The sequence below is a fragment of the Bemisia tabaci genome, chromosome 1 (genome assembly GCF_918797505.1).
Source record: "Bemisia tabaci chromosome 1, PGI_BMITA_v3".
NCBI lineage: Eukaryota > Metazoa > Arthropoda > Insecta > Hemiptera > Aleyrodidae > Bemisia > Bemisia tabaci.
In genome coordinates, this window is record NC_092793.1 from 63,508,802 (window position 1) to 63,535,388 (window position 26,587).

At 40.5% G+C, this 26,587-nt stretch overlaps 3 protein-coding genes across 9 annotated transcripts in view; 2 read left to right on the forward strand and 1 right to left on the reverse strand.

Moving 5' to 3' along the window:
• LOC109040504 (serine/threonine-protein phosphatase 2B catalytic subunit 2) overlaps nt 1-26,587 on the forward strand; it is a 415,824-nt gene that overhangs the window by 114,638 nt on the left and 274,599 nt on the right. The window lies entirely within an intron of this gene.
• LOC109040506 (uncharacterized) lies at nt 9-20,145 on the forward strand. Its single transcript, XM_072305224.1, has 3 exons — nt 9-16,379; nt 17,637-17,863; nt 18,247-20,145. Exons 1-3 carry the CDS (start codon nt 15,875-15,877, stop codon nt 18,541-18,543), a joined length of 1,029 nt encoding a protein of 342 aa, XP_072161325.1. The 5' UTR covers nt 9-15,874; the 3' UTR covers nt 18,544-20,145.
• LOC140225645 (uncharacterized) lies at nt 21,545-26,418 on the reverse strand. The gene is made up of 2 exons (XM_072305227.1): nt 24,563-26,418; nt 21,545-22,871 (listed from the first exon to the last, which is right to left on the reverse strand). Exons 1-2 carry the CDS (start codon nt 24,641-24,643, stop codon nt 22,131-22,133), a joined length of 822 nt encoding a protein of 273 aa, XP_072161328.1. The 5' UTR covers nt 24,644-26,418; the 3' UTR covers nt 21,545-22,130.

Genomic DNA, 26,587 nt, shown 5'->3' on the forward strand with positions numbered 1-26,587 from the left:
ACACGACAAAGCGGCGACGTACAGTCGATAGCATTTCAATAATCGCCCCGCAGGTGGGACAAAGAGGTAAAGGAGGTAATTGAAGAAAAGCGTAGGAAGTACCATGACTATCTGGCTTCTAGTTCTGCAGGCACCCGCGGTGCGTATAGGAAAGCCCAGGCGAGGGTTCGTCTTTTAGTAACCAGGAAGAAAAACGAGTCTTGGGAGAACAACTGCTTAAGAATTGACACATACCTGGGGGGAAAGAAGAGTGCTGAGAGCTGGAAGCTGATCAAAGGTCTGAGAAGGTTACACTAACCTAATTTAACCTAACCTAATCTAACCTCGAGACACTTTATCTCCGATAATAATCTCCCAGCTTGAAGAACATTTCAGTAAATTATTGACGGAAGATCGACCAGAGTGTCAAACGGGGAATGCTGAGAGCACAGGCGTGGAACACTCAATAAAAATTCAAGTAGATGAGGTGGTCAAAGCAATCAGGGAATTGAGGAATGGAAGAGCTCCTGGGCGGGGTGCATATTCCCAAACCCCGCGTTGAATGTGAAATCCAGTTTAGACCCCAACCGCAGCCCCTTGTGCGGGTCTGAGACTCCTCCGCACCGGCCGCGACGCGGCTCGGGTCGGCTCGGCTCAGGCTGGTCCCTCTTCTTTAGAACAAACCAAGGTTCCAATTTTGGCTTGTTTCTATGCAGTGAAAATATTTTTAAAAGCAGAATTTGAGGACTTTTTCGGCAAAATGGCGAATGGAGCTTGCAATGCTGCTATGATTGCGCAAGTTTCATAGCGTTCGCGGCAAATGAAATTCATTCACAGTCAATGTACGTCCTTACAACCAGGAAAAACTCGGAGCAGATTCAACGAAAAATTAATAGCAAAACAGTCGGATAGAGAACTACGTTACACAATCTTAGCAGCATTGGACGTCTCATACGCTCTTTCACCGAAAAATGCCTCAATTATGTGCAGTGAAAATATTTTTTAATGCAGAAAATTTCGCAATGTAGAGTCATGCCGTCACCTTCGTTGATCACATGATGAATAAACTTGTCTATTGACTATGCCTGCCGTTTTGTTCTTTGTAAAAAACATTTCTGATGGAAAATTCTCGGAACATTTTTAAAGCAGTGCAATGCATATGCATCTCACAAGCCTCTTTAATTAGTGGAATTTGCGGAACTTCTGCACTGGAAAAAAAATTATCATGTAAGAAGAAATATTCTTGAATTTGCCGCTGAGAGGAGATTTCTCTTGACTTAAGCTGCAAAATGCGTACTTTGAGAAGGCAGCCGCTCATATCAAGCAGGATTCGGCTTTATTCAAGTGATCTTATTCTTGATTCAAGAGCAGTATTCTTGACGAAAAATTCAAGTAATTTTTTTTTCTTTCTTTCAAATATTTCCTTTCTTTTACTTATAGCTCTGTGCAGAACCTATCACCTTGCTTGAAAGGATAAACAATGAATAGGTGGTGAAGAAGAGTTATAAAAAAAAGTCTCTGCATTTGCGAGGATGAATATGCACTTGGTGTCTCACCCGAACCAATAAGAGAGATATTAAAACCCCATTAAAGAGGAATAGAAATTTACATGAAAAATAAAAATGTTCCCCAAAAAAGTTCATCATTCAACTTCGTCGTTTCAGAGACTGGATATTAATATTCAATGAATAAGGGCAGAAACCTATAAATGTTGGAGTTTTTTTTGCCAACGTCCGTCAAAGAATTCAGCATAAAGCTGAAAATCTCAATACAGAGGGAAAAGTTCATTCGAGCACAAATTTCCCTCTGAGAGATATGCTGTTTGGAGCAACACTAGTTACGTCCATTCAGGAAGGCAACTGCAGACGCGTTTCGGCCTTGTTGGGCCACCCTTAGTGCAGCGCAGCCTCCTGAATTAACTGCTACCAAGCTCGAGAGGTCGTGAAAACCAGCCCGAGACTTGGGCACGCGGACGCTGGCGGCAAGTATACTTGCGCCATCTAGTGAGTTTGTAAACTTATAAATACTGAAATTTCAAATGAAAATGAGGTTTTAAAGCAAGGTTGATCACTTTTTTCGCGGTGTTTGGAAACATTGTAATGAATCAAATCAGGCACGAACATCCCCTGGACACTGATAAATTAGGAGGCAACACGCCGCCTGCATCAATATCATCGATGTTCGTTATTTGATATCCATTTCGGAAGAGACAGGGTATGACTTGACTCTGACCTGAAAAAAATCATCCCAAGTGGATCGAATAATCACGGTTTTTCTTGAACTAGTCAATGGTGCATTTAAAAATGCGCTCATCGTGTGACAACTCTGCGAAGGGCTTGTTTTGAGGAGGAAGACGATGTTATCCGGAAAACAAAAAGAGTGGACCGTGAGGTCACCCCCATTCATTTCGGAGGGTTGAAGAGACAATCAGACGAGAGAAAGGAGAAAGGATGGCCGCAGTGCCCAAAGCCATGCCGACTGCGGGAGGGCTCAGAAGGCAGCGGATAAAGATTTTGAGGACGGGCTAGATTTTTCACATTTCACGCGGGGTTTGGGAATATGCGGGCGGGGTAATATTCCAGCCGAGTTAATTATGTGGGACTGGCAAATCGGTTACTCTTGTCAGGGATTTGCTACAAAAAAGCATCGACGGTGATGAGGTCCCAGAAAAATGGAAAGAGGCGTGGCTAGCAGCGTCTTTTAAAAAGGTAATGAAAGATGACTGTGGGAACTACAGAGGGTTAGCGGTAACTGTAACGTTAAGTAAAATGTATGGAAAAGTGTTGAAAGTGAATTTCGAAGAGGAGTGGACCCCGTTCGAGGCGTAGGAGCAAGCAGGTTTTAGGACTGGTCGGTGTATTGCTGATCATCTGTTCTGTGTTACCCAGTTAACCGGAAAGAGGATGATTGTTGGTCAGGAGCTTTATTTAGTTTTCTTGGATATTCATAACGCGTATGATAGCGTTCCTGTTTTGAAACTTTGGGACGTACTGGAAAAATCTGGTTTTAAAGAAGAACTTATTGGGGCAGTCAAACAGTTTTATCGGGGGGCTTTTGCAAGAATGAAGTGTCAATGTAGGCTTCCGACGGATTTTATGTCACCAAGGGGCTTAAGCAGGGGTGTTGTCAGTCACCGACTCTATTTAAGACTAGCGACCCTTACGTGATTCGCACGTAGCAGTTTATGCAGACTGAATGACAGCAGAGAAAATACGGTGATTTTCGGATTCAGCTGCCAAAATTACACAAGAGCCATTAATCGCATGCTTATTCAAGTTTCCTATCTGTTCCTGACATCAATATTTTTTCGGACAAGTGCTCCTTTCCGCCTTTGTAAAGCCATGTACAGCTCATCCGATTGTTATGCGTCGGAGGAGAGAGGGAAATTTTATTTCTCACACAACAAGTGGAGTTATTCCCACTCAATTCTTGACGCTGCAGCCGAAAATGATCCTCGTTCTCTTCCAAAACCTTCGGAAAAATCAATATTCCAAAAAGAGGGGATTTTTTTGAGCTGTAAAATCTATTTTTCAAAATTTTGGTAGATTTTAGATAAAAAATAAGATCATTTTCGGATTGAGAGGCAAAAATTGAATGAGAATCAGCCACTAGTATCTGAGAAAAATGTTTTCCTTATTTCCTTTCCGGCGCACAACAACCGGATGAGTTATACATGGTGTTATATGGGCGATTAGGAGCACTGGTCCGCAAAAACCTCGATGTTAGGATTAGAAAAGAAACTTTCGTAGGCATGGAATACTAAATTCCCTATGAGATTTTGGCTGCTGAATCCGAACACGGATTTAGCTTTTCTCCATCATGCACAGATTTTCCGGAACACTGATACTTCTCTGGAAAAGCTAGATTTGTAGGGAAAATTCCTATTTTTGCGGAGAACATTGACGCAATACCTAACCCAAAAAAACGGACGTGATGTTCGATATCAGCGTTCATAAATCTATCCGAGGTGGGTTGAACAATTTCAAACAAATCTAAAAAAAATTAAAAGTGGACCATTGTTCCCAGTAAGTATGTATCTCGTTAATAACTCGATCTTTTGCTCTATTTTTGTGCTAAGTACATTGAAGAATATTTGGAATGGATAAATTGTCGTTCGCGAAATTTTCTTGTATGCTTCCCATTTGTCAGTGACTGATGCTTTTGATCAGCAAACTGAAAAGACAACATTGCAAAACAGAGATTTCTCAGATCGAGGAGTGGAATAGGATAGTGAAATATTTGCGATGGACCGTTTGATGGAAGCTTGAAACAAGAAATGTGTTATTGAGTCCAAAAGTGCAAAATTCCAGGACACCGTGTGCCCCGCGGTAGGGTAGGCCCTACAACGACATAGTACACATTCTCAACCCCAGCACGCACCCTTGGTGAACGCGCAATGCGTGAAATATTCCTTCTGTAATGTAGGCGCTAACATACATTTTACGGTATCTGAACTGTGTTTGACGCGATTATTGAAACTCGCGGAATTAGCGTTTTTCAACTCATGATTTGATTTTTTTTTTTAATGATTTTGAGGTTCTTGTACACACCGTATGGATAATTTTTCTCCAATATAAAAAATAAAACATGAAAATCAAATTATTTTTCTCTCTTAACGTCTTTTACCTAACACCTATTAGGTCTATATGTTCCCCGTAAAAATAGGAATTTTTCCTACAAATCTAACTTTGCCAGAGAAGTATCAGTGTTGCGGAAAATCTGTGCACGATGGAAAAAAGCTAAATCCATGTTCGGATGAAGCAGCCAAAATCCCATGGGGAACCTAGTATTGCATGCCTAATAAAGTTTCTTTGCACCGCCCGACGCGAGATGGAGGGCAGAACCTCCGCTCCAAACGCGGCTCCGATCGGCCTGGCAGGAAGGGAACCAGGCCGATTTTTCCGAAAACTGTCGGAGGATACTTTTGGTGAATATTATTGCAATTGCGGTCAATTTTAGTGAACGTAGCTGGGAACATTTTAATTTATTTTGGGGAGTAATTGCAATCGCACGGTGTTATAGCGACTGCTGAAACTTAAGATTGCAGGACTCAGCGTTTGATTTCAATTATTTTTTTTTTGTTTTTTTTGTTTTTTGGCAATGCGACGCTAGAACATAGGTACAAACGATGAAAAAAATTAAAATTCAAGAATATTGCCCATGTTCCGCGATTCAGCAATTCAAATCTTCCTCCTCTTCTCTTCTTATGAATGAAATTATTGAACCGCCGCAGTAACCCTCAAGTCCCCACCAAATAGCACGCAAAATGTTATAGCGAGAATTAAAACTTAGGATTGCAGGACGCAGCGTTTTTAATCAGTTTCCTTTTAGGGTATCTGATGAATGAGGGCATCAAAATTCAAAACTATCAGTAATGTTAGCAAAATTGAAATCCTCCCCCTCTTCTCCTCTTAAAATAAAATTATTGAACAGCCGCGATCATCAAGTCGGCCAACACTTCCCGAAAAAGCATTTAAATAGCGGAAAAAGAAAAATAATACGCGGGTGCCCACAAGTTGCAAGGATAGCTAAAAAACCGTAGGAATATTGCTTTATTATGTATGCCATGCGTATTGCCTACGCTCCTGTTTGAAGACGTTTCTAAATTTTGAGACCAATATCAGGGAGCCCGAGGGACAAACGGGAAGGTACGAAGTCCACATGACAAGGGAGGAGTAGAAAAAGCGGCTTTTCGGGGAGCAGCCCCCCCCCCCCGGAGGGGCCGAAGTCGGAAATTCCCGAAACTTAAGCTCCGGCCGCCCGGAGGCGTCCCGGTACCGAATCCCGAGCCGCAAAGACGAAGGAGGAGGGAGCGGCGGCGGTTTTTCCAGAAAAACCCTTGAGGGCTGCAGCAATCCCTCCGGGGGGGGGGGGGGGGTCGAACCGGGAAAACCCGCGGAGAGACGGGAGAGCCGGCCACCGGGATCACGCCGACCAAGTTTCAAGAGCGCAGGAGACGGGAGGACCGCGGAACGAGGACGGTAGTCTCAAGGTCACGAAATCCGTCCAATCCTTTTACTATATAGAGTTCAGAAGATCATAAAACTGCGAACTATTAAGAGCTGAAGAAGAAAAATAACGCGAAAGTGCCAGATTCCGGTTTCCTGACGAAGCGCAGTAGTGAACACCTATAACTATCGAGGGAGATCCGGCGACACCGCGCGTTCAAGCCGTATGCTGTCATATGAGCATAGGTAACCATAGCAACAGCAATCCGGCCATCCGTTTCCAAAATCCGCGCGACCCACTAAGAAATTGGGTCAGCACCAACATTCCGGGGGGCTCCCGCGACGCCCTCCTTACGGCTCCCCGGGGGGCGCTCTCACCACCCAGGCGGAACGAAGGGCAGAATTGCCGGTCCAAACGCGGCCCTGATCGGTCCGGCGGGGAGGGAGCCAGGACGATTTTCCCGAAAACACAAAAAGAGTCCCCGCGCCCCCCCGGATGGTGGGATCCCCAAACCCGAACCGAACTTAGCAGGCGTCCACGACCCAGGGCCCACCGGCAGACGGAGCCAGGAACCCGGAGGACGAACGAAAGGGTACGAAGTGACCGTCAACACGTAAGGGTGGAAAAAACAGCCTTTCGGGGCGCAGTGCCCTTCCTGGGAGGTCGGGGTCGGTAATTTTCCGGAGTTAAGCTCCGGCCGCCGGGGGGCGCCCGGGTGCCGAATTCCGAGCCGAAAAGACAAACGGGGCGGGAGCGGTGGCAGTTTTTCCGAAAAAAACCCTTGAGGGCTGCAGCAACCCCCCGGAGGGTCGGACCGGAAAAACCCGCGGAGGGACGGTAGAGCCGGCCGCCGGGATCACGCCGACCAAATTTCAAGAGCGTAGGACTCGGGAGGGCCGAGGGACGGGACCGGGAATCTCAAGGTCACGAAACCCGTCCAATCCTTTTATTATTTAAGATATATCTACAGCACGTTCTGAAGGAATGGAAAAGAAAGTGTGCCGGAATGGGCGCTCCTCTGAATGACCAAGAAACACTGTTCACGCTATGCTTTGCTGACGACCAGGTAGTCATGAGTCAAGATCACGATGACGCGGGGTATATGACCCGGAAGTTGGTTGAGGAGTATCGTGAGTGGGGCCTCGAGGTTAGTCTCCGTAAGACAAAAAAGATGTCAGTCGGGGGTGCTCAGCAAGGCATAGTCCTGGAGGATGGTCAACATATAGAAAGTTACTAACAATACAAGTACGTGGGGGTGAAGCTGACTTCGGATGGGAAGTTGGATCAGGCCATTCGGGACTGTGATCTTCAAGGAAGGAAAGCCATCGCCATGCCTGATGGGATTCTTTAGGACCAAAGTATCGCCAAGGACAACAAAAAGAAGATTTTTAACTCGTTTGTCAAGCCTATAATCACTTATGGCTGTGAAGTGTGGCAGTTGAAGAAGCGGACCCAAGAAATGCTCAAGGCGACAGAGATGAATTTCTGGTGAAGATCGGCTGGAATCTCGAGGAGAGAACGTGTCAGGAATGAACGTGTCCGAGAGATAATGGGCGTTGAGGGGACGATTGTGCACGATATCATGACCAAGCAATTGGTATGGTATGGGCGTGTGCAGAGAATGGCTGATACCAGGTTGCCGAAGAAGGTGTTGGAGTGGATCCCCCTAGGTAGGCGACGGAGAGGACGTCCAGCCAAACGGTGGGTAGAGGGCATCCATGAAGTGATGGAGAGATGCCAGTTTCCGGAGGATCTCTACCATGACAATTTCCTGTCGAGAGTAGGCGTCGCAAAGCGCCCTAGCGCGCCGTGAAAGCTGCCTATACATACATACAAAATGATTGGGATCGAGCATTTCCTAAAAAACGCATTTGACTGGGACGTCAGTCCTGTCGGGTGTAGGAAAGTGACAATCTGTGGCTCTTCTTCCGCGAATGACTCGCTGAAATAGCAAAAGTTCATCTTTACTTCCTAAGAAAGTTATATCGGTGGCGTCTGGTCTATGAACTCCTCAACGATAGTGTAGTTCGAGTTCCGAATCACTATGAGCCCACTTGTGTTTTTTTCTAATATTTTCATAGCGTATAAATTTTTCCGATGTTTTTATTTTATTCTCTCTGATTGCATTAGTAATCATATCCTTATTTCCTTTCCTTTCCTTCCCCTTTCATTGTTTCCTTTTATGTAGCAATCTATGTCCATTTTCAGTTATTATTTTAAAATAGCTTTCCCTTTTATACATTTGATGTTTCAAACGGAACCAATTTGTTATAATGACATGTCCGGCTAAATCATGGGTTTTCCCAGAAAGGCAGCCTCTCGTCCCTCTCGGACTCTACTGTTGCCAGATAAGTTGCTTTTTCAGCACTTTTCCCAATTCAAATCCATGAAAAAAATTCACAATTATCGCACAATCCGGCAACCTCTCGAGTGAAATAGAAGAAGGTGGAAATGACATAAAGTCTGAATCCTTCGAAGTTTATAATAATGATTTCTCTCTTTGTTAAAAGCACGGCTGTCAAATAAATTCTTTCTCTCTTTTTTCTGTGGATGTTGGTTTTTTGTTTTAACGTGCTATCGTGCGCAGCGTCGTCACGCGAAATAACTTCGCCTCGTAGGTTGGGTGTCGTGCATACATATATCTTTGATCTTGATATCTGGGGCATATTTTACGTGCATAAGAATTATAATTATTCGTAAGAGCATTTTCCTAGTCTCTCCAGGCGTCTTATCGAGTGTATGTCGTAATTGATGAATTGGATATCGTGAGTGCCTGGAGGGCGGTGGTTGTGGGTAGAGGGGGAGTTAACTGGTAATTAAGTGTTGGCTTTACGAGGTTTATTAAGGTTCACTCAAAGAAATTAACGTCATTAAATCCCTTTGAACGGGTTCGAGGTGTAAGAGGTATTTTATTATTTCTGCAGAAAACCTCGGTCTCAATAGATTTACAAGGTTTCGTCGGGCGAAGGAGGACAATAATTTTCCTGCGACTGTTTCGAAAATCTCTTATCTGAGGTAGAGATATGTGTAATTAATGTAAATGCTCTTTATTTCAAGTTTTAATAGCAAAACACACGTACCTCCAATGGACGTGTTGATGCTAAAAAGAAGTTAGTGCAAGTTACAAATGTCACGTATTAAATGTGTAATTTTAGGAGAAAAAGGAAGAAGGGGGAAACTCCTAAAGGAATTGAAAGAAGCCTGAGGCACTTGGTTATTTGGACAACCTGATCTCACGAATACGTACGAAATACGTAGTTTTTCTATTCGTGATTAATTAATAGATAAATCATGTCTTTCGATTCGATTAATTGGACTGAATTTTGCAATTTGGAACTATATATTCTGGCCCGGTTTAAAAACAACGTATGTACCATTAGTTTCCCTATGCACATAAGTGTTTTTTTCAGATGAGCCAGAACTTCGTAGTTCCAAATTGCAAAATGGAGTCCAATTATCCTAATATTAATATTTCGATTAATTATTCACCGATAATATACCACTCATCAGTCGAAAAAAAAAGTGTTCCAGTCCCCTGGTCAACTTCATGAAAATGCCGAAAGTGCTGATGTAGTATGAAAAACAAAATCAAAACAGGACTTCAGCAGAAATTACAGAAACAACCGTGTCAATTAATTCATCGAAAAAATCCAATACGGAGTAGGGAATCGACTTATCTATTCAACTTTATAATAAAACTTTTCCAATACAAAATTCGCCAAATACAAGGAACACAATACTCACTGAATACACGCGTATCATTAATCATTCCGGTTTCCGGTGAAAATTTATCTCAATTATTCCTACCGTCCTATATTATTCAATATTTTTTATTAATTGTTAAGAGTAAACCCGAATCCCCCACTTTACCTTTGTTGGTCGACCCAAATTATCCAGAGATAGCCATATTTTTCTTCATTCCTCGCAAATCAATTTTACGTACTCACTATTATGAGCCCCAATTTCATCCCCGTATCTATCCCTATCCGTCCCTAGTTATACTTATCCATCACTAGCCGTGATTAGCTCGCTTTGCGAGCTGACACGCCTACCCGGGGAGTGCCCCTGGACCCCCGGTTCTGAGCTTTGCGATGAATTTGCAACTCGCTCCGCGAACCGCCCCCTCCCCACATAGTTTTCAATTTTAATGAAAAGACAACATCTTCATCTTCATCTTCATCTTATTCTTCACCAAGTTTCACAGAAATTGATGTTCCAGAAGCCGGGACCGTATTATATAGCGCGGCCGCCAGCTTGGATTTTGAAATTTTGAAAATCTGACCAAAAACTCGAGTGTCCCGTCGAAAAATACCACCTATCTCCAATTTTCATATATATCCGTCGAAAAATCCCCCCTGATACCTGAAATTTCGTCTACAATGCCGTGACGTCACGCGACACGATTGAGCCTGCTCAGTGTTCGCTGTTCGGTGCGGTGGGTGTATATAACCGCGTATCCCCAATGCATTACTATAGGGAGTAACAACTTTTCGCTGTTGCGGGCGTCCTAGGCAGCGGATTGGAATCAGAATAATTTTGATCAACTCCTCTTGACAATTGCTAAGCATGTACCAAGTTTAAAGGAAATCGCTTCCGCCAATTTTTCTTTGGGGGAGGGGGGGCAGAGTGAGTGGCAACAGCAGCTTTTTATTGAGTAACTAGTCGTGATAAGCTCGCTTTGCGAGCTGGGACCCCAGTTCTACGCTTCGCGACGAACTTGCGACTCGCTCCGCGAGCCGCCACCGCCCCGCACAGTTTTTAACATTGATGATGAGACAACATCTATGTCTTTAATCTTCTTTTTCACCAAGTTTTACAGAAATTGATGTTCTAGGAGTCCGGACCGCGTTTTCGTGCGGGGCCGCCATCTTGGATTTGGAAATGTTGAAAATCTGACCAAAAATGCGAGTTTTCCGTCGAATTACACCTCCCAATAACGAATTTCACAAAAATCGATGGATCGGAAGCCGAGATAACAATTTAGAGCACGTTCGTCATCTTGGATTTTTGAATTTTGAAAATCGGACCTTAAATTCTAATTTCCCGTCGAAATATACCCCCTAATACCGAATTTCACAAAAATCGATCGATATCAGGAAGCGATAGAACATTTTAGGCCACGGCCGCCATCTTGGATTTTGAAATTTTGAAAATCTAACCAAAAATTCGAGTTCCCCGTTGAAAAGTACCGTATATCTCCGAGTTTCACAAAAATCGATCAAACAGGAGCCGACTTAGCATTTTAGGCCACGGCCGCCATCTCGGATTTAGACATTTTGAAAATCTGACCAAAAATTCGAGTTTCTCGTCGAAAAATACCCCTGGATACCGAGTTTCACGAAAATCGATCAAACAGGAGCCGACATAGCATTTTAGGCCACGGCCGCCATGTTGGATTTTGAGATTTTGAAAATCCGACCAAAAATTCGAGATCCCTCGAGAAAAATACCTCTGGATACCGAGTTTCACGAAAATCGATCAAACAGGAGCCGACTTAGCATTTTAGGCCACGGCCGCCATCTTGGATTTTGAGATTTTGAAAATCCGACCAAAAATTCGAGATTCCTCGAGAAAAATACCCCCGCTTACCAATTTCCACAAACATTCGTCGAAAAATCCCTCCTAAAACCTTAAATTTCGTCTATAAGGCAGTGACGTCACGCAACAGGATTGAACGTGTTCGGCGCGATGCGCGTATACAACCGCGTATCTCCAATGTAATACTATATGGAGAAATAACTTTTCGCTCTTGCGGGCATCCGAGGCAGCGGATTTGAATGGGAATAATTTTAATCAACTCCTCATTACAATAGCTAAGCGTGTACCAATTTTAAAGGAAATCGCTTTGGCCAATTTTTCTCTAGGGGGGGCATAGTGAGTGGGAACAGCAGCTTTATATAGAGTAATAATAATAATAATAATAACTAGAAAATCGATGAGAAGACAACATCTTCGTCTTCATCTTGTTTTTTCACCAAGTTGTATAGAAATTTATGTTCCAGGAGCCGGGACCGCATTATATAGCGCGGCCGCCATATTGGATTTTGAAATGTTGAAAATCCTACCAAAAATTGACCCGTTGCAAAATAACCCCTCATACCGAATTTCACGAAAATCGATCGGAGTGAAGCCAAGATACAGGGTTATTCAAAAGTTACGCACCACTGGCCATAACTTTAGTTCTAATTATGATATCGATTTGCGGTTTGTGGCGTCCTTCCTCATATCGAGGGGGAAACTTTTTGAGGTACTTTTCAGTTCTTCACCCCCCCCCCCCCCAGGGGGAGGGGGGGCGGGGAGCAACTCAAAAATTTCAAATGGCAACCCCCATCATGTGATACATCGTTAGAAAGAGCATGAAAAAAGAAAATTTTTGGCGCAAACCGGAAGTCGATCTGACCCCCCTGTCAAAAGTTAGGGGGGTCCAAAGGTTATTTAGGGGGTCCGTACCTTCATTTTTTAGAGTAGCTTCGGCGGCTCTTGGACATACCGTTTCTCTTTTCAAAGAGTCCTCGAATACTCCAAGTCTGATACCGAAGTCTTCATATTGCCCCCGGGCCACCACAGCCCCCCCGTAGGGGGGGATGGGCCTGTTACAATGAAACATTGCATTAAAATGCGAAAAGTCACAGAAGAGCTTCAAACTTAGCATCAAATCCGAGTGGAACTTCTTGCAAACGCAGCCTGCGACTTTACAGTGAGTTTTCAAAACTCTTAGCCCCCTGCCCCCCTCATTTTTGGTTGCAGAGCGGGTAAAAACCGGGAAATTCACTACAAATAATGCCCGAAACTAATGTCCAACTTGAGGAGGACCCTTGAAACGTTGCGATCAGTCGGAGCATTGGAATACAAGGACTGCCACCCCCTTAAAGTACGGAAACATCCAAAACACCCCCGCTGCCCCCCTCATTTTTCGTTGCGGAGCGGGTGAAAACCGGGAAAATCGCCAGAAATGATGCCCGAAACCACTGTAGAACTTGACGAGAACCCTTGAAACGTTGCGCTCAGTCGGAGAACTGCAACACAGGAACTGCCGCCCACTTTAAGGACGGAAACATCCATAAAACCCCCGCTGCCCCCCTCATTTTTCGTTGCAGAGCGGGTAAAAACCGGGAAAATCGCCAGAAACGATGAACCGGTTCTTACCAGCTCTGCAACGAAAAAAGAGGGGGGCAGCGGGGGTTTTATGGATGTTTCCGTCCTTAAAGTGGGCGGCAGTTCCTGTGTTGCAGTTCTCCGACTGAGCGCAACGTTTCAAGGGTTCTCGTCAAGTTCTACAGTGGTTTCGGGCATCATTTCTGGCGATTTTCCCGGTTTTTACCCGCTCCGCAACGAAAAATGAGGGGGGCAGCGGGGGTGTTTTGGATGTTTCCGTACTTCAAGGGGGTGGCAGTCCTTGTATTCCAATTCTCCGACTGATCGCAACGTTTCAAGGGTCCTCCTCAAGTTGGACATTAGTTTTGGGCATTATTTGTAGTGAATTTCCCGGTTTTTACCCGCTCTGCAACCAAAAATGAGGGGGGCAGGGGGCTAAGAGTTTTGAAAACTCACTTTAAAGTCGCAGGCTGCGTTTGCGTTAACATCGGCAAGAAGTTCCACTCGGATTTGATGCTAAGTTTGAAGCTCTTCTGTGACTTTTCGCATTTTAATGCAATGTTTCATTGTAACAGGCCCATCCCCCCCTACGGGGGGCTGTGGTGGCCCGGGGGCAATATGAAGACTTCGGTATCAGACTTGGAGTATTCGAGGACTCTTTGAAAAGAGAAACGGTATGTCCAAGAGCCGCCGAAGCTACTCTAAAAAATGAAGGTACGGACCCCCTAAATAACCTTTGGACCCCCCTAACTTTTGACAGGGGGGTCAGATCGACTTCCGGTTTGCGCCAAAAATTTTCTTTTTTTATGCTCTTTCTAACGATGTATCACATGATGGGGGTTGCCATTTGAAATTTTTGAGTTGCCCCCCGCCCCCCCTCCCCCTGGGGGGGTGAAGAACTGAACAGTACCTCAAAAAGTTTCCCCCTCGATATGAGGAAGGACGCCACAAACCGCAAATCGATATCATAATTAGAACTAAAGTTATGGCCAGTGGTGCGTAACTTTTGAATAACCCTGTATCATATTAGGCCACAGCTACCATCGTGGATTTTAAAATGTTTGAAATCGGACCAAAACTTCAAGTTTCCCGTCGAAAAGTGCCCTCTCATGCCGAGCTTCACGTAAATTGATTGAAGAGGAGCCGAGATAGCATTTCAGGCCAGGGCCATCATCTTTGCTTTTTTTATCACGTAGGAAATCATGGAATTAATACTACCCGGTGTTTTGGAAGCTAAAATTTCTATCTGCCTGGACTCAGAAAGCGTTGTCGCTCCATAAAGATGTTTACAAAAATTACGATATCTCGCGAACCAAAAATTCCCTTGCGAGCTACAATATATCGATGGATACGTAATTAAACGAACTACCGATTCGACAACTTTTCATTCAAATCAAAAGATAGCTTTTTTGGGTATTAGCGGACTTGTAAAATTTGTCGAATTGAAAAGTCGAAAAATTGGTAATAATGCATTAAATTAATGCGACATTAAAAACATGGTCATTTCCTAAGAGTGCGCAATTTTTAGAGAATTTTCGTTAAAACCGCAACTTCATAGCTCAAATTTAATGCCACTTACGGAATTTGCCTGTTTTCAACAGTAACGCTGTAGCGCGCGGGAAAAATTTCGGGTGAACTTGCCAATGCCGGAAAAAGGCGTGTCTTGTGATACGGAAAAACATCCAACTCCGGGCAAAATCCAAGAGTAGGGCAAAAGCGCCGATTTTGAACAACCCTCTCTCGTTTACAATGCTGTGACGTCACGCGACAGGATTGAACCTGTTCTGCGCCGGCGCGGTGCGCGTGAACAACCTCGTATCTCCAATCCATTACTATACGTAGAAACATCTTTTCGCTCTTCCTTCTTCTCCTTCTTTTCAACTTTTCGCTTCTTTGCGGGCGTCCTAGACAGCTGATTGGAAAAGGAATAATTTTGATCAACTCCTCATTACAATAGCTAAGCGTGTACACATTTTTTAGGAAATCTCTTCGGCCATTTTTTTAAGGGGGGGGGGGGGGGCAGAGTGAGTGGTCACAGCAGCTTTATACTATAGAGTAAACTTATAATGATGATCACTGATATTCTCAATTCGCACCGATTCATCACAGTGCATACCTCTGTTCATCGCGTTGTCCCTATCAACCCTTACAATATCCAATTTCACTCAAATGTATTTCGGATAGTTCCGATTTATTCCTATTGACCCCGCACATCATCACTGTTATCTTCATCAATTCTCTAAGAGTTCCAGATTTCTTTGTATGTTTCGCAATTTATATTTGTATCCATCCTCTATATCCACCTTGTTTGTTCAGAGCTACTCCAATGTATCACAATGAACTCCTAGCATTACCGGTCGATTCTAATTCAAAATGAACAATCTTATCATACCCCGATTCATCTACGATATTTCCGTGCGATCCCGATTCAGCACGATATTTACCGTTTAACACCGAATTATCTTCGATTCTTCATTCTTTTTTCCTCAATTATTTCGGACCATCCCAATATACAATAATAAAAAATTAAACAGCGGGTAAAAAGGCTAATTTTTACATACTATGCCGTCTGCCCACGTAGCAAATGGGAGGCGAAAATGGAAGTCATCAGTGCATCGGTGAGTGTTGAACGTGAAAATTGCGCGGGCCGCGCAAATTTCGCGATCATCGATGTGTCGGGGCTGAGCAGAGCATCCATCATTTTCTATCATGTTTTGAAGCTATGTGAGTTGTGATAAAGTACATAATTTTTTTGTATTATATGACTGTATAAATAGTGTAAAATTTGTACAGAACTTTGTACAAAATAGTTTCTTGTAAAAAGTGTGGACTATAAAGTTTCTTTATAAATATGAATAAGGTTTGTAAAGTGCAGTTAATAAAATCTGCCGATGGGTCTACCAAACCCTCCATAGTCTTCCAGACGGCACAAGGTAAAACCGTCCCAGTAATAATAAATAAAAGTGCCATTAATCATGTGCGATTGCCTGTACAACCTTCAAATACTAATCCAAAAGCACCTTCACCTCCTACGAGTACCTGCGCATCCACCAGTCAAAAGCAAAAAGCTCCGTCACCTCCTTCAAGCGCATATAGCAGTCAGAAAGCACCTTCACCTCCCTGCGTATCCAGTAAACCCAAAGAAACTTCACCTTCAAATTCATCTGCAGCTTCTAGACCCAAGAAAGTAGATAATAAGTGGAGTCCTGAGCAATTGCTTGAGCTCATCATGGCTGTGAGGGAGCACCCTTCTATCTTCAACCCCAAAGATGATGGGTATCAGAATCGGGTGAAACGCTTCAAAAGTTGGGAGCAAGTTGCTGCACAAGTCTCTCTTTTTAGAACAGGCACAACTGGTGAGTGATATGGTTTTTAATTTCATTTAAATTTCATCAGATGATCATTAGAATGGAATCACGTCAATCTTTGAGCCTTTTCTTTTATTCACTGCTCAAAATCCTAATACAGAAATCAAGAGTCCTCCACTAGATTTCAAGCGCCAATCACAGGCAAGGGGTGCCTACTTATTAAACCAGCCGTATCACCGAAAAATTTTCCTGTCGGAAGGGTAGACTCTTGTTTACCAACCACTCGCCTGCGATTGGCTGTTGAAATGTACTGACGGTCTTGCAACTTATGTGGGGAACTTGTCGGTCAATTTCTTTCCTACCAATCTACGAGATGCCGATAGGGTTGCCGTTTAAGAATCTTCAATGCCTAATTATAAATGTACAAGTGGCTGACTTAAACCGCTGCCACTAATGATGTAATGGATAATGTGTAGGTTCAGTATTTATTTCATGGATATTGCTAGCGCGCAATTGCACTTATATTTTCTCCTCATCAAATTTCTGAAAAGCAGTGCATCCTAGGCTTGCGTCCACAGTACAGTTGCACTACGGGCGCAGTATGTATATTTGTATGTTTCCTAGACGCTGAATTTATAATAGACTTTACAAAACAGTCGAAAATTTCCTTTTATCATTCAGCAAAAAGAATTTAGCCGGCAGATAATATCAACGCTGAATTATTCGATTCCTTTAAAGTAAGAAGAAATGAAACTTGTCATTATACAATAGGAAAATATGAACTGGTCAGCGTTTAGTAGAAAGAAACCAAGTTTCTTGGTTCTATTTGCTGATTAAGCTTATGAAATGCACAGTATTAGGTTAAATCACCATAATTTTATTTTGAGCTTTCTCTGATACCCAAGCATCCTCACACGTCCTTCTTTTTTAACGCATTTGAAGATCATTAAATTGATTTGGCCATAATAATTTTGATTTTTAAAATCTCTATGAGCAAAGAGAACCAAGTCATTTGTTTTCTCTTTGCTTAACGCTGTCCAACTTTAAGAGAAGTATTATTTTACTGAAAGAAAACATGATTTTCGATTTATGCTACTTAATGCAAATGAGATCAGAGAAAGGGAAAATCAAAATCTGACGATCATTTTCTTACAACCCAACTTTGACTGCCATTTCGTTTCTTAGACGCCAATGGCTATTTCTCTGGCACAATCAGAACAATCCGAATGAACACTGGTTTTAGTTGAGGTATTTGCTAATTTCATTTCATAATTTAACTTGAATACGCTTTTCTTTTTCTTCCAGTTACTGAAAGCCAAAATAAATGGCACTCTCTAAGAACCCAATTTGCCCAGGAACAGAAAAAGATAAGGGAATCAAAGGGTACCGATACAGAAGCAGCTAAAGTTTACAAACTCACGATGAAATTTTACGAGGAGATGCTCTTCCTCAAAGATTTTTTGGAAGCTCGCCGAACTGTAGATAATGCAGGGGAGGATGATATATTTGAAGCAATTCTGCGGGAAGAAGAGGTTTGTTCCTAGCAACACCCAACTAAGTATTGGGTTATTTATTGTTTAATAATCTCATGTTTTTCACCGTGATATGCCAGAATGGGCTGAAATTTTTCTTATGGTCATTTGCATACACGCCTGACTTGGTGCAAGAAACCAAAGGTGAACATTATTTTAAGTGTTTTTTTCTCGCTTAATATGGGGTTTTACGAATTTCTGATGCCCCCATAGTTTTTTACGGTGTGAGTTCTCTGAATCAGCTGCTCTGCTTACAGTGTAACAATCAATAAGTTGCTGAACTAGACCATGTATGAAAATACCTTTACCTTTAAATCATATATGCATATTATTTCTCCGTTTCCTTTTCAATGTTACTATTTATTGTTTGCATTTACTTACAGGCACTTGATGATGGAGTCGGTTCGGAAAATAAGTTACCAGGTCCACCGATCAAAAGAAGGAAAAGTGCAACAACTGATTCTCAATTTGTTCAAGTTCTTCAACAGGCAGGTTCTGCTTTTCAGACCATCGCAAGTAAGCAATCAGAAAAGCCTCCAATGAAAGAAACTGACGAACCAGCGGATGTCTATCAGCGTTTTGGTGCATATATTGCTTCTAAACTTCGATCAATGGGTCCTGAGAAAGCCTCACAGGCAGAAGATATAATCATGGAGGCATTAATTCAAATGCCAACATAATTTTTCACTACCTCCTGTTGCAGCGATTAAATTTATGATCATATTCATCCTTTTTTCTTCTTTACCATGCTTTATTCTCTAATTTTTCTTCTAAGTATCTCAATACAAAATAATACTACGCTCTCACCTTTTTAATTTTCCATGTCAGAGGCATTCAGACAAATTTAGATTTTCCTACTTATGAAATATTTTATTTTCGTTCTCAGCATTCTTGCAGAAAAATAATATTTCTCTGCTTACAGTTCTGATAAGTTTTCTTGTTCTCTAATTCTATTGTCTTTATACTTACATTTTTCTTTTTTTAAATGTTTTAGTCTGTAAGAGAAAAAGAACCAAAATTTACTTCACTCCCTCATCTTTTGTACGCACAGATGTATTATGATTTGAGAATGTTTTTACGTTCGAAAACTTTTTGAAATTACTGTCCGTTCTTTGACAAGATAATTTTGTATTTCTGGTACAGGATTATATTTGATGTCTCTATCACTCTTACATCCTCCATACCCCAAATAGCATTTTGTAATGAAAAATTTGCTGTAAAGTTGCGAAAATGTTGTGATTTTTCTGCGATAAAATCACAATTTTTGGCCAACATTTGAAAAATTTTCCCAGATTTTGGGCGATTTTATCACAGAATTATTGCAATTTTATCTTCTGTACTACCTGTTGCCAATCTCCTATTTGAAGTGCAGAAAAATCGCGATATCATTGCAATAATATCGCGATCTCCGCTTTCAAACAGGAAATATAGGCAAGAGGCGGTACATATAATGAAATTGTAATAATTCTGCGATGAAATCACCCAAAATTGTGGAAAATGATCCTAATGCTGTCCAAAAATAGTGATTTTATTGCAATGAAATTGCAATCAATGCTTCTTGGGAGTTTGAATTCTCTTATTCTTAATGATTTTTTTTGCCAAAAAAAAGCCCCCTTTAGGTGTAATACTTACATAATAATACTTTTATTTCCAACTTTCTGTACGTTTATCTCAAATACTGTGTAGCAAGTTGCTGTCATACAGACATATCAATGCACAATTTATCATAACGTCGGTGCTTGCGACTCAATAGCTGGGGTATAATTTATCTAAATTTAAAATTTTAAAGGAGCAGCTATCTGTACTTTTTATGTGTCACCAACTCATTAAATATTCTATTTAAATTTACTGCAGGCTACTCGACTAGAGCACGTTGTGATGTCAGGCTCCTTTATCTCTGCCATCAAATGCATATGAAATTGTGCACTAATAAATCGTACTCCGTAATTTTTTCACTACTTGTTGTCATCCTTACATTTTGTACTTATTTAATGTAAAAATGTACTTTTTTCTAATTTTGTACATTTTGTTTAATTATTATTATTTAAACACACGCATCACACGTTTTCCTTAACTTGGTGCTTGCAACTCAATAGCTGGACTATAACTTATCCACATTTAAAATTTTACAAGTGATAGTGAATTGAAGGAGCAGATATCTGTACTTTTATAAGTTTTACTCCATTGTTTTCTTCACTTGTTGTCATTCTTATGTTTTATGCTCTTTAGTCTTATGTTTTGTATTTTTCTAATGTATAAATGTACTCTTTTCTAATTTTCTACATTTTGTTTCATTATTATTATTTAAACCCATGCATCACACATTTTACTTAAAATGCTGAATACTTTATCACGCTTTTGTTACGTTTGTTTGTTTCTACGCAGTAAAAATTTTGACTCATAACTGAAATTGATAATTCTGAATTGGCTCAATTAATTGAATTACTGCGTTGGTCGTTTTATCAGGATTCCCTGGCGGGAAAATTCCTGGCGGTAATAGGTGCAACGATTTGACAAACCTATCAAAAAACCTTATGTTATTACGTATGTTTTAAAATGAATCTACCGTCCACATACCTGATAATTAGGGTGGTTCGAATTTGAGAAAATTTTAGTCATTGTTTGATGTTTCTGAAACGCTGCATTCTTTAAACCTGGAAATTACTTTCGGCACTCAAAATTTCTTGTAGGCTGAAAAAGGATTTCTGATATTGTGTTGGTCGCCAGGTCTAAAAATACTTCAAAAATTCTGGAAGAATCAGAAAACCTTCCTTCTTTTAGCCTGAAAAAAATTCTGATAGTTGCGCGACACTAATTTCATGTTTCGAGAATGCAGCTTTCCAAAAACATAAGAAACTAACAAAAAATCTTATGAATTTGAACCACCATACTGATTATCTTTCCCAGAAGCAGAAAGGTAATTTATGAACGGGAAGTCATTTAAAAGTTTGTAAATTTTTACATTTTTTAGGAGGAAAAATATGTCTCAGATTATTTTAACATTACTTTCGGTCAGTTAGCTATTAATTTTTAGTATTATTCCACCGTAACATCAGTTCCATCATACAAAAAAGGAGAAAAAAATTCAGCAGATAGTTGTATTTCGTAACATTTATGTACAAACTTACTGAAAAATACCTAAAAAACAATCTTTACAACCAAAAATTATCAAGTGAACAATGCGGGAGAAGAATCTTAGTTCAATAAACCCTGCCCCTAATTTACTTGTTGGTATTTTCATCGCTGACCGCTTTTTATTTATTTTAGTAGAATCAGGTTCATCATTACAATTATGTTAAACCCAAATAAGTTTCCATTTTATGAGGGTCTCAAATTAATGGCTACATCAGAAACAAATGATAAAAAGGACACTTTACAAAGAACAACAAAGGAATACTGAAATAATTCTATAGCCTACTTACTTATAGTCGACCTTAGTTTTAAAAAATCTAATGAAATAAACACGTATACCCAATACATTTTATCAAACACAAAACTGAGGTAAAAAAAAAAGCAGCATAAAGTATACTTTATGCGACTTGGGTAGCTAAAAATTTAGCATAAAAATAATTTTATCAAACAAGAACCTACCTAGTACAAAAAATTAACTAATTAATTAACAAAAATAAACATCACCCACATTATGTAAAATAATAAATTAATGTCTCCACATTATGTAAAATAATAAATTAATGTCTTTAAAATTCGAAAACAAATATATACTAAAGCACAAAAATGAAATAAAAAATGAATAACTGAATTTTATTAACACGAAGTCCTTCCATTTAGGTTTGACTTGAAATAGTGTAACTACCCACTATTATTGAGTAAAATCAAAATTTTGTACAAAAACTTGTAGGGACAAATAAATAAAAAATTAGAAATGTACTTCCAAAAAAGGCAATGGCAGCAACAACATCTACAAAAATTTTAAAAAAAGGAATTCTTTAGCCTATTTTTAGAGGTCACGAGCAATGAGAAAATTAGATTTTTCAAACATCGAGAGAAAATGGAAAAAAATAATCAGCATGAAGAATGTTTTGCGCAGTCAAATAACAAATAAAACACCGAACAGTTAGTACTTTCAGAAGAACTCAAAGAGAAGAGTGCAAGCAACTACTTTCTCGGTGTTTTTAGAGGTCAGAAACACAGAGAAAATTTTTAAACAAAATTATTGTTTTAATCTGCGGCCACTCATGCAGGGCCAATTGTGCTTTGACTGCTTAGCACTGAATGTAAATTCACTTGGAGACAGAGTAAAAAATCATTATTGGCCCTGCCTGTTCTCATAGCACCAATGCACAAATTCTCGCCGCACATGAAGCCCAGCCTCATTGACGGGACCAGGCTCGCCTTCAAAGTCTGGAAGGGTTGCTGGTTCCTCGTTGGCCATCAGTTCATAAGTATTTGGTGATCGCTCGAGCAGCATGTTATGCAGTATTACACTGCTGAATATTACAAGTTCCACAAATTTGGGGTCATGCACTTGTATTGGGGATAAGAATACTCTGAACCGATTAGCCATTAGCCCGAAAGCATTTTCAACTACAGTTCGAGCAGAACTAAGGCGTTTGTTAAAAATTTGCTGAATCAAAGTTGTGGCGATAAATTTATAAGGCTTCATTAGTCGGCGTAGCAAAGGAAAAGCGGAATCCGCAATCACAACAAATGGCACATTGATACGACGGCCAGGAAGAGGTTGGGACGGGAGAAAATTCCATGCGTCTTCCCTCAACGCTTGACTCAATCGACATCTTGAAAAAACTCCACCGTCGCTGATTCGTCCAAGAGCACCAACATCAACGTAAATGAATTTTTTGTTAGCGTCAACAAGAGCTAAGAGAACCACGCTGTTGAAAGCCTTGTAATTAAAGAATCGAGAACCTTCCGAACGTAATGGGCGAAAAGCGACGTGCTTCCCATCAAGCGCCCCTAGACAATTAGGGAAGCCCCATCGTTTATAAAATTCCTCTGCAATGTGACTCCACTCTTCTTCAGTAGATGGGCGCTGTAAAAAAAAAAAATATATATACAAATACGAATAAGAAACAGTATAAAAAATGATGAGAAGAGGCTAAGACACATCTGTGACTTGTTTTCAGCATGAACTAATTTTGAAAACAATTACTGAGCCGAAATCTGCAAACAATTTTTGAGGGAATTTAAACCCTCTGTTACCCTCCTTCCTGCTTTCTCTTTCATCATTGCGCCCCAATTTGACCTGTAAAATTTTTTTTCAAAACGCAAAGAGCGACGCCAAAACGACCGTTTTTTGGCACAATTTGGGCCAGCGGGGAACTTTCTGAAACTGGGCCCAAACGATACCTTATGATACCCTAAAACTCTGGTTAAAATTTTAGCTTGAGTATACGAACCGTTTTTGAGAAATGAGGGGGCAAAGTTGCCAAATCGCCATCATTCTGGACAGCAATTCTACAGCAAAAAGATGGGAAAAATGGACGAAAAAGTTACACTTTCGATAGGTTGCGGCTGTAAATGTTCTTATTGAGCCCTCAAACATTGAACTGTGTTCAGTTTCAAAAATTTTGGTCGCACAGTGGTCCAAAATGGGGAGAAATCGTCGACAAATCAGGATTCTTTGTCGAATTTTTAAAAATGGAAATAAAATTGTCGGTCTGCTGCAGTTTTCATGGCTAACAATGTTCTTATCGGTCCTCAATGCAAGAAATTGTGTTCAGCTTCACAAATTTACATTGCACAGTGGTCAAAAATGAGGGAATTAGTGGACAAATTAAGATCCTCTGTGAAACTTTTAATAATGAAGTGAAACTGTTGGTCCCCAGTAGAGTTTAGAGCCCGGAAAAATTCTTTAAATTCTTTTTTGGACTGTTTAAATGTTTTTTTTTTTTTAATTCTTTCTCTCCATTTTTCCTCCTTTTTTAAATTTTTGAAAGTTTGCATATTTTATTGAGATAATGCTACAAAGTCTATTCTATAACAATGTTCTATAAACAATACGGTCTGACTTGCAGTAATAATTAAACAAAATTAGATACATGAATTTTTCCGGGATCTAAACTCTACAGGGGACCAACAGATTCACTTCATTTTTAAAAAGTTTCACAGAGGATCTTAATTTGTCCACTAATTCCCTCATTTTTGACCACTGTGCGATGTAAATTTGTTAAGCTGAACACAATTTCTTGCATTGAGGACCGATAAGAACATTGTTAGCCATGAAAACTGCAGCAGACCGACAAAATTCGACAAAGAATCCTGATTTGTCGACGATTTCTCCCCATTTTGGACGACTGTGCGACCAAAATTTTTGAAACTGAACACAGTTAAATGCTTGGGGGCCCAATAAGAACATTTACAGCCGAAACCCATCGAAGGTGTAACTATTTCGTCCTTTTTTCCCGTCTTGTTGCTGTAGAAATGCTGTCCAGAATGATGGCGATTTGGCAACTTTGCCCCCTCATTTCTCAAAAACCGTGCGTATACTCATGCTAAAATTTTAATCAGAGTTTTAGGGTATCATAAGGTATCGTTTGGGCCCAGTTTCAGAAAAATCCTCGCTGGCCCAAATTGTGCCATTCGCTCTTCGCTCTTTGTACACCATAAAATGAGATGGAATGAAAAAGAAAGAAAGAAATATTTTCTCATTTTTACTCTTTTTCACCCAATGTCATGACCTCTGGAACCCTTATAATGTACAGAATACTGAAAAAAGAGTACCTGAAGATGAATAGGTCCCAAACGTCTAACTATTGCTATCAATGTTTCTATGATGATTTTACACACTGTGTTTGGTGCCATTCGGCAAGAAATTGCGAGGCTTTGAAAACTTTCGCCAGTCGCTAAGTAGCGTAACGCGATACTCAATCTACGTGCACAGAAAACATATAATTAGTTAATGAACTCATAATTAGAAGCACCGATTCAAATACTTACAGTTAGTTCTAAGGTAAAGAAGTGAGACAAATAAAATGAGTATTAAGAACTCACTGGCTTTACTCAACAAAAGTTGAGTGACAACAAACCAAAGTCAACAAAAGTTTCTTGCGATTAAGTTGAAAGTTATTTTCTGATTTCTGTTTTTCAAGCTATCCATTTTCGTTGGTTAAAGGAAAATGATCATAACCATAATATTTTTGAAAAATCGAGTCAATTGCATTGGTGACATACTTAGCAGCAGTTCTATGGGTAAGAAAATTTAGTCGCAGTAACGCCAGTGACAATCAGGACAGTCACTTAAATGATGTAAATTAGTATCTCGATCATGTTAGATCTTATAAATCAATATACCTAAATTTGAAAAATACATGTCTGCGCTTCGATTTCTGCTTGCGATTTAATCTTTTCAGAAGAAATTACCTGTAGAACAGTTACCCCATGATATAGTTAGAGAGTGATCTTCAGCAAGTAAAGAAAACTTTCATGACACTGCAAGAAATATACATCTTAGTTTGCCTTTTACAAAATAAAACAGGAACTGAAATCTGCGATGTCGCAAACAGAGATTCATACTTTAAAGTCTATATACTCTTTCAGTTTTGTCTATAATAAATAAATTAAATGTCAACAGAGCAGCTGGATGGGTCTCCAGTTGGCATTATCACTGCTCAAGCGGAATCTAGCGAGAAAACAAAATAAGACAAGGAATAACTGAAAGTGAACACATTAAACTGATACCAACCTTTGCTTTACATCAATAGCTTGACGCATAACCGTATCTTCCTTCATGATGTCATCGATAATCAGGCTCAGAACATAGTCAAATTCGGTTTCTTGCAATCTCATAAAAAGCTTGTAGTAATATTCATCTTGATTACGTAATTCGTTTGTAATGTCATTTAACAACCCTTGACTGAAGTTCTCCCGGCGAAGAAACCAATACCTGCAAATAAATAAATAGCACCTGATGGATGATTTCCACTTTTTATCTGGAATAGAACTTTCTATCGTTTTCTTATGAAAAAGATTTTTCTGCTTTGAGCAACATTAGACCAACCAGAAATAAGGAACATGTGACCTGGCGTTTCATCATTATTAGGGCTTCTCAGCTATGCTTAGCTATCCTTAATTTCTATTTCCATCTCTCTTGGAGGTTGTGTAAATTCACTGAGATTCAGGGACGTGATCTTGGTATATTACATAATAAATCATGTGCTTTCTAGCATGCATTTAACTAAGCAGACCCTAAAATGCAAATTGCCAACGCAAATGATGTTTTGCGCAAAACATCATTCATTTTAGGAATGATACCATGACCTCGGCACAGAATTGGGTTATTCATAGAGCATCATGACACTGCATTTTGGACTCAAAAATATTGAACAGCCCTATTCACGACGTTTGATAGAGTAAAATTGGGCAGTTTTGTTAGCATGACTTGCGGAGAAACCTGAGTTGAAGGACTCGTTTGTTTTCTTTTTACACAATTATTCTACACATCCCCGTCAAATTAATGGGGAATAAAAAGAATGAAGAAACAGGACTTACCGAACCCAGAATCTTCTTCTGCCACGTCGTTTCCATACAAACTCCCAATACGCCGCAAGTACCACAAATGTCCATGTTAACCAAATCACACGTTCTCTCCTCGAGATTCCAGCCGATCGAGGAGAGAACGTGTCAGGAATGAACGTGTCCGAGAGATAATGGGCGTTGAGGGGACGATTGTGCACGATATCATGACCAAGCAATTGGTATGGTATGGGCATGTGCAGAGAATGGCTGATACCAGGTTGCCGAAGAAGG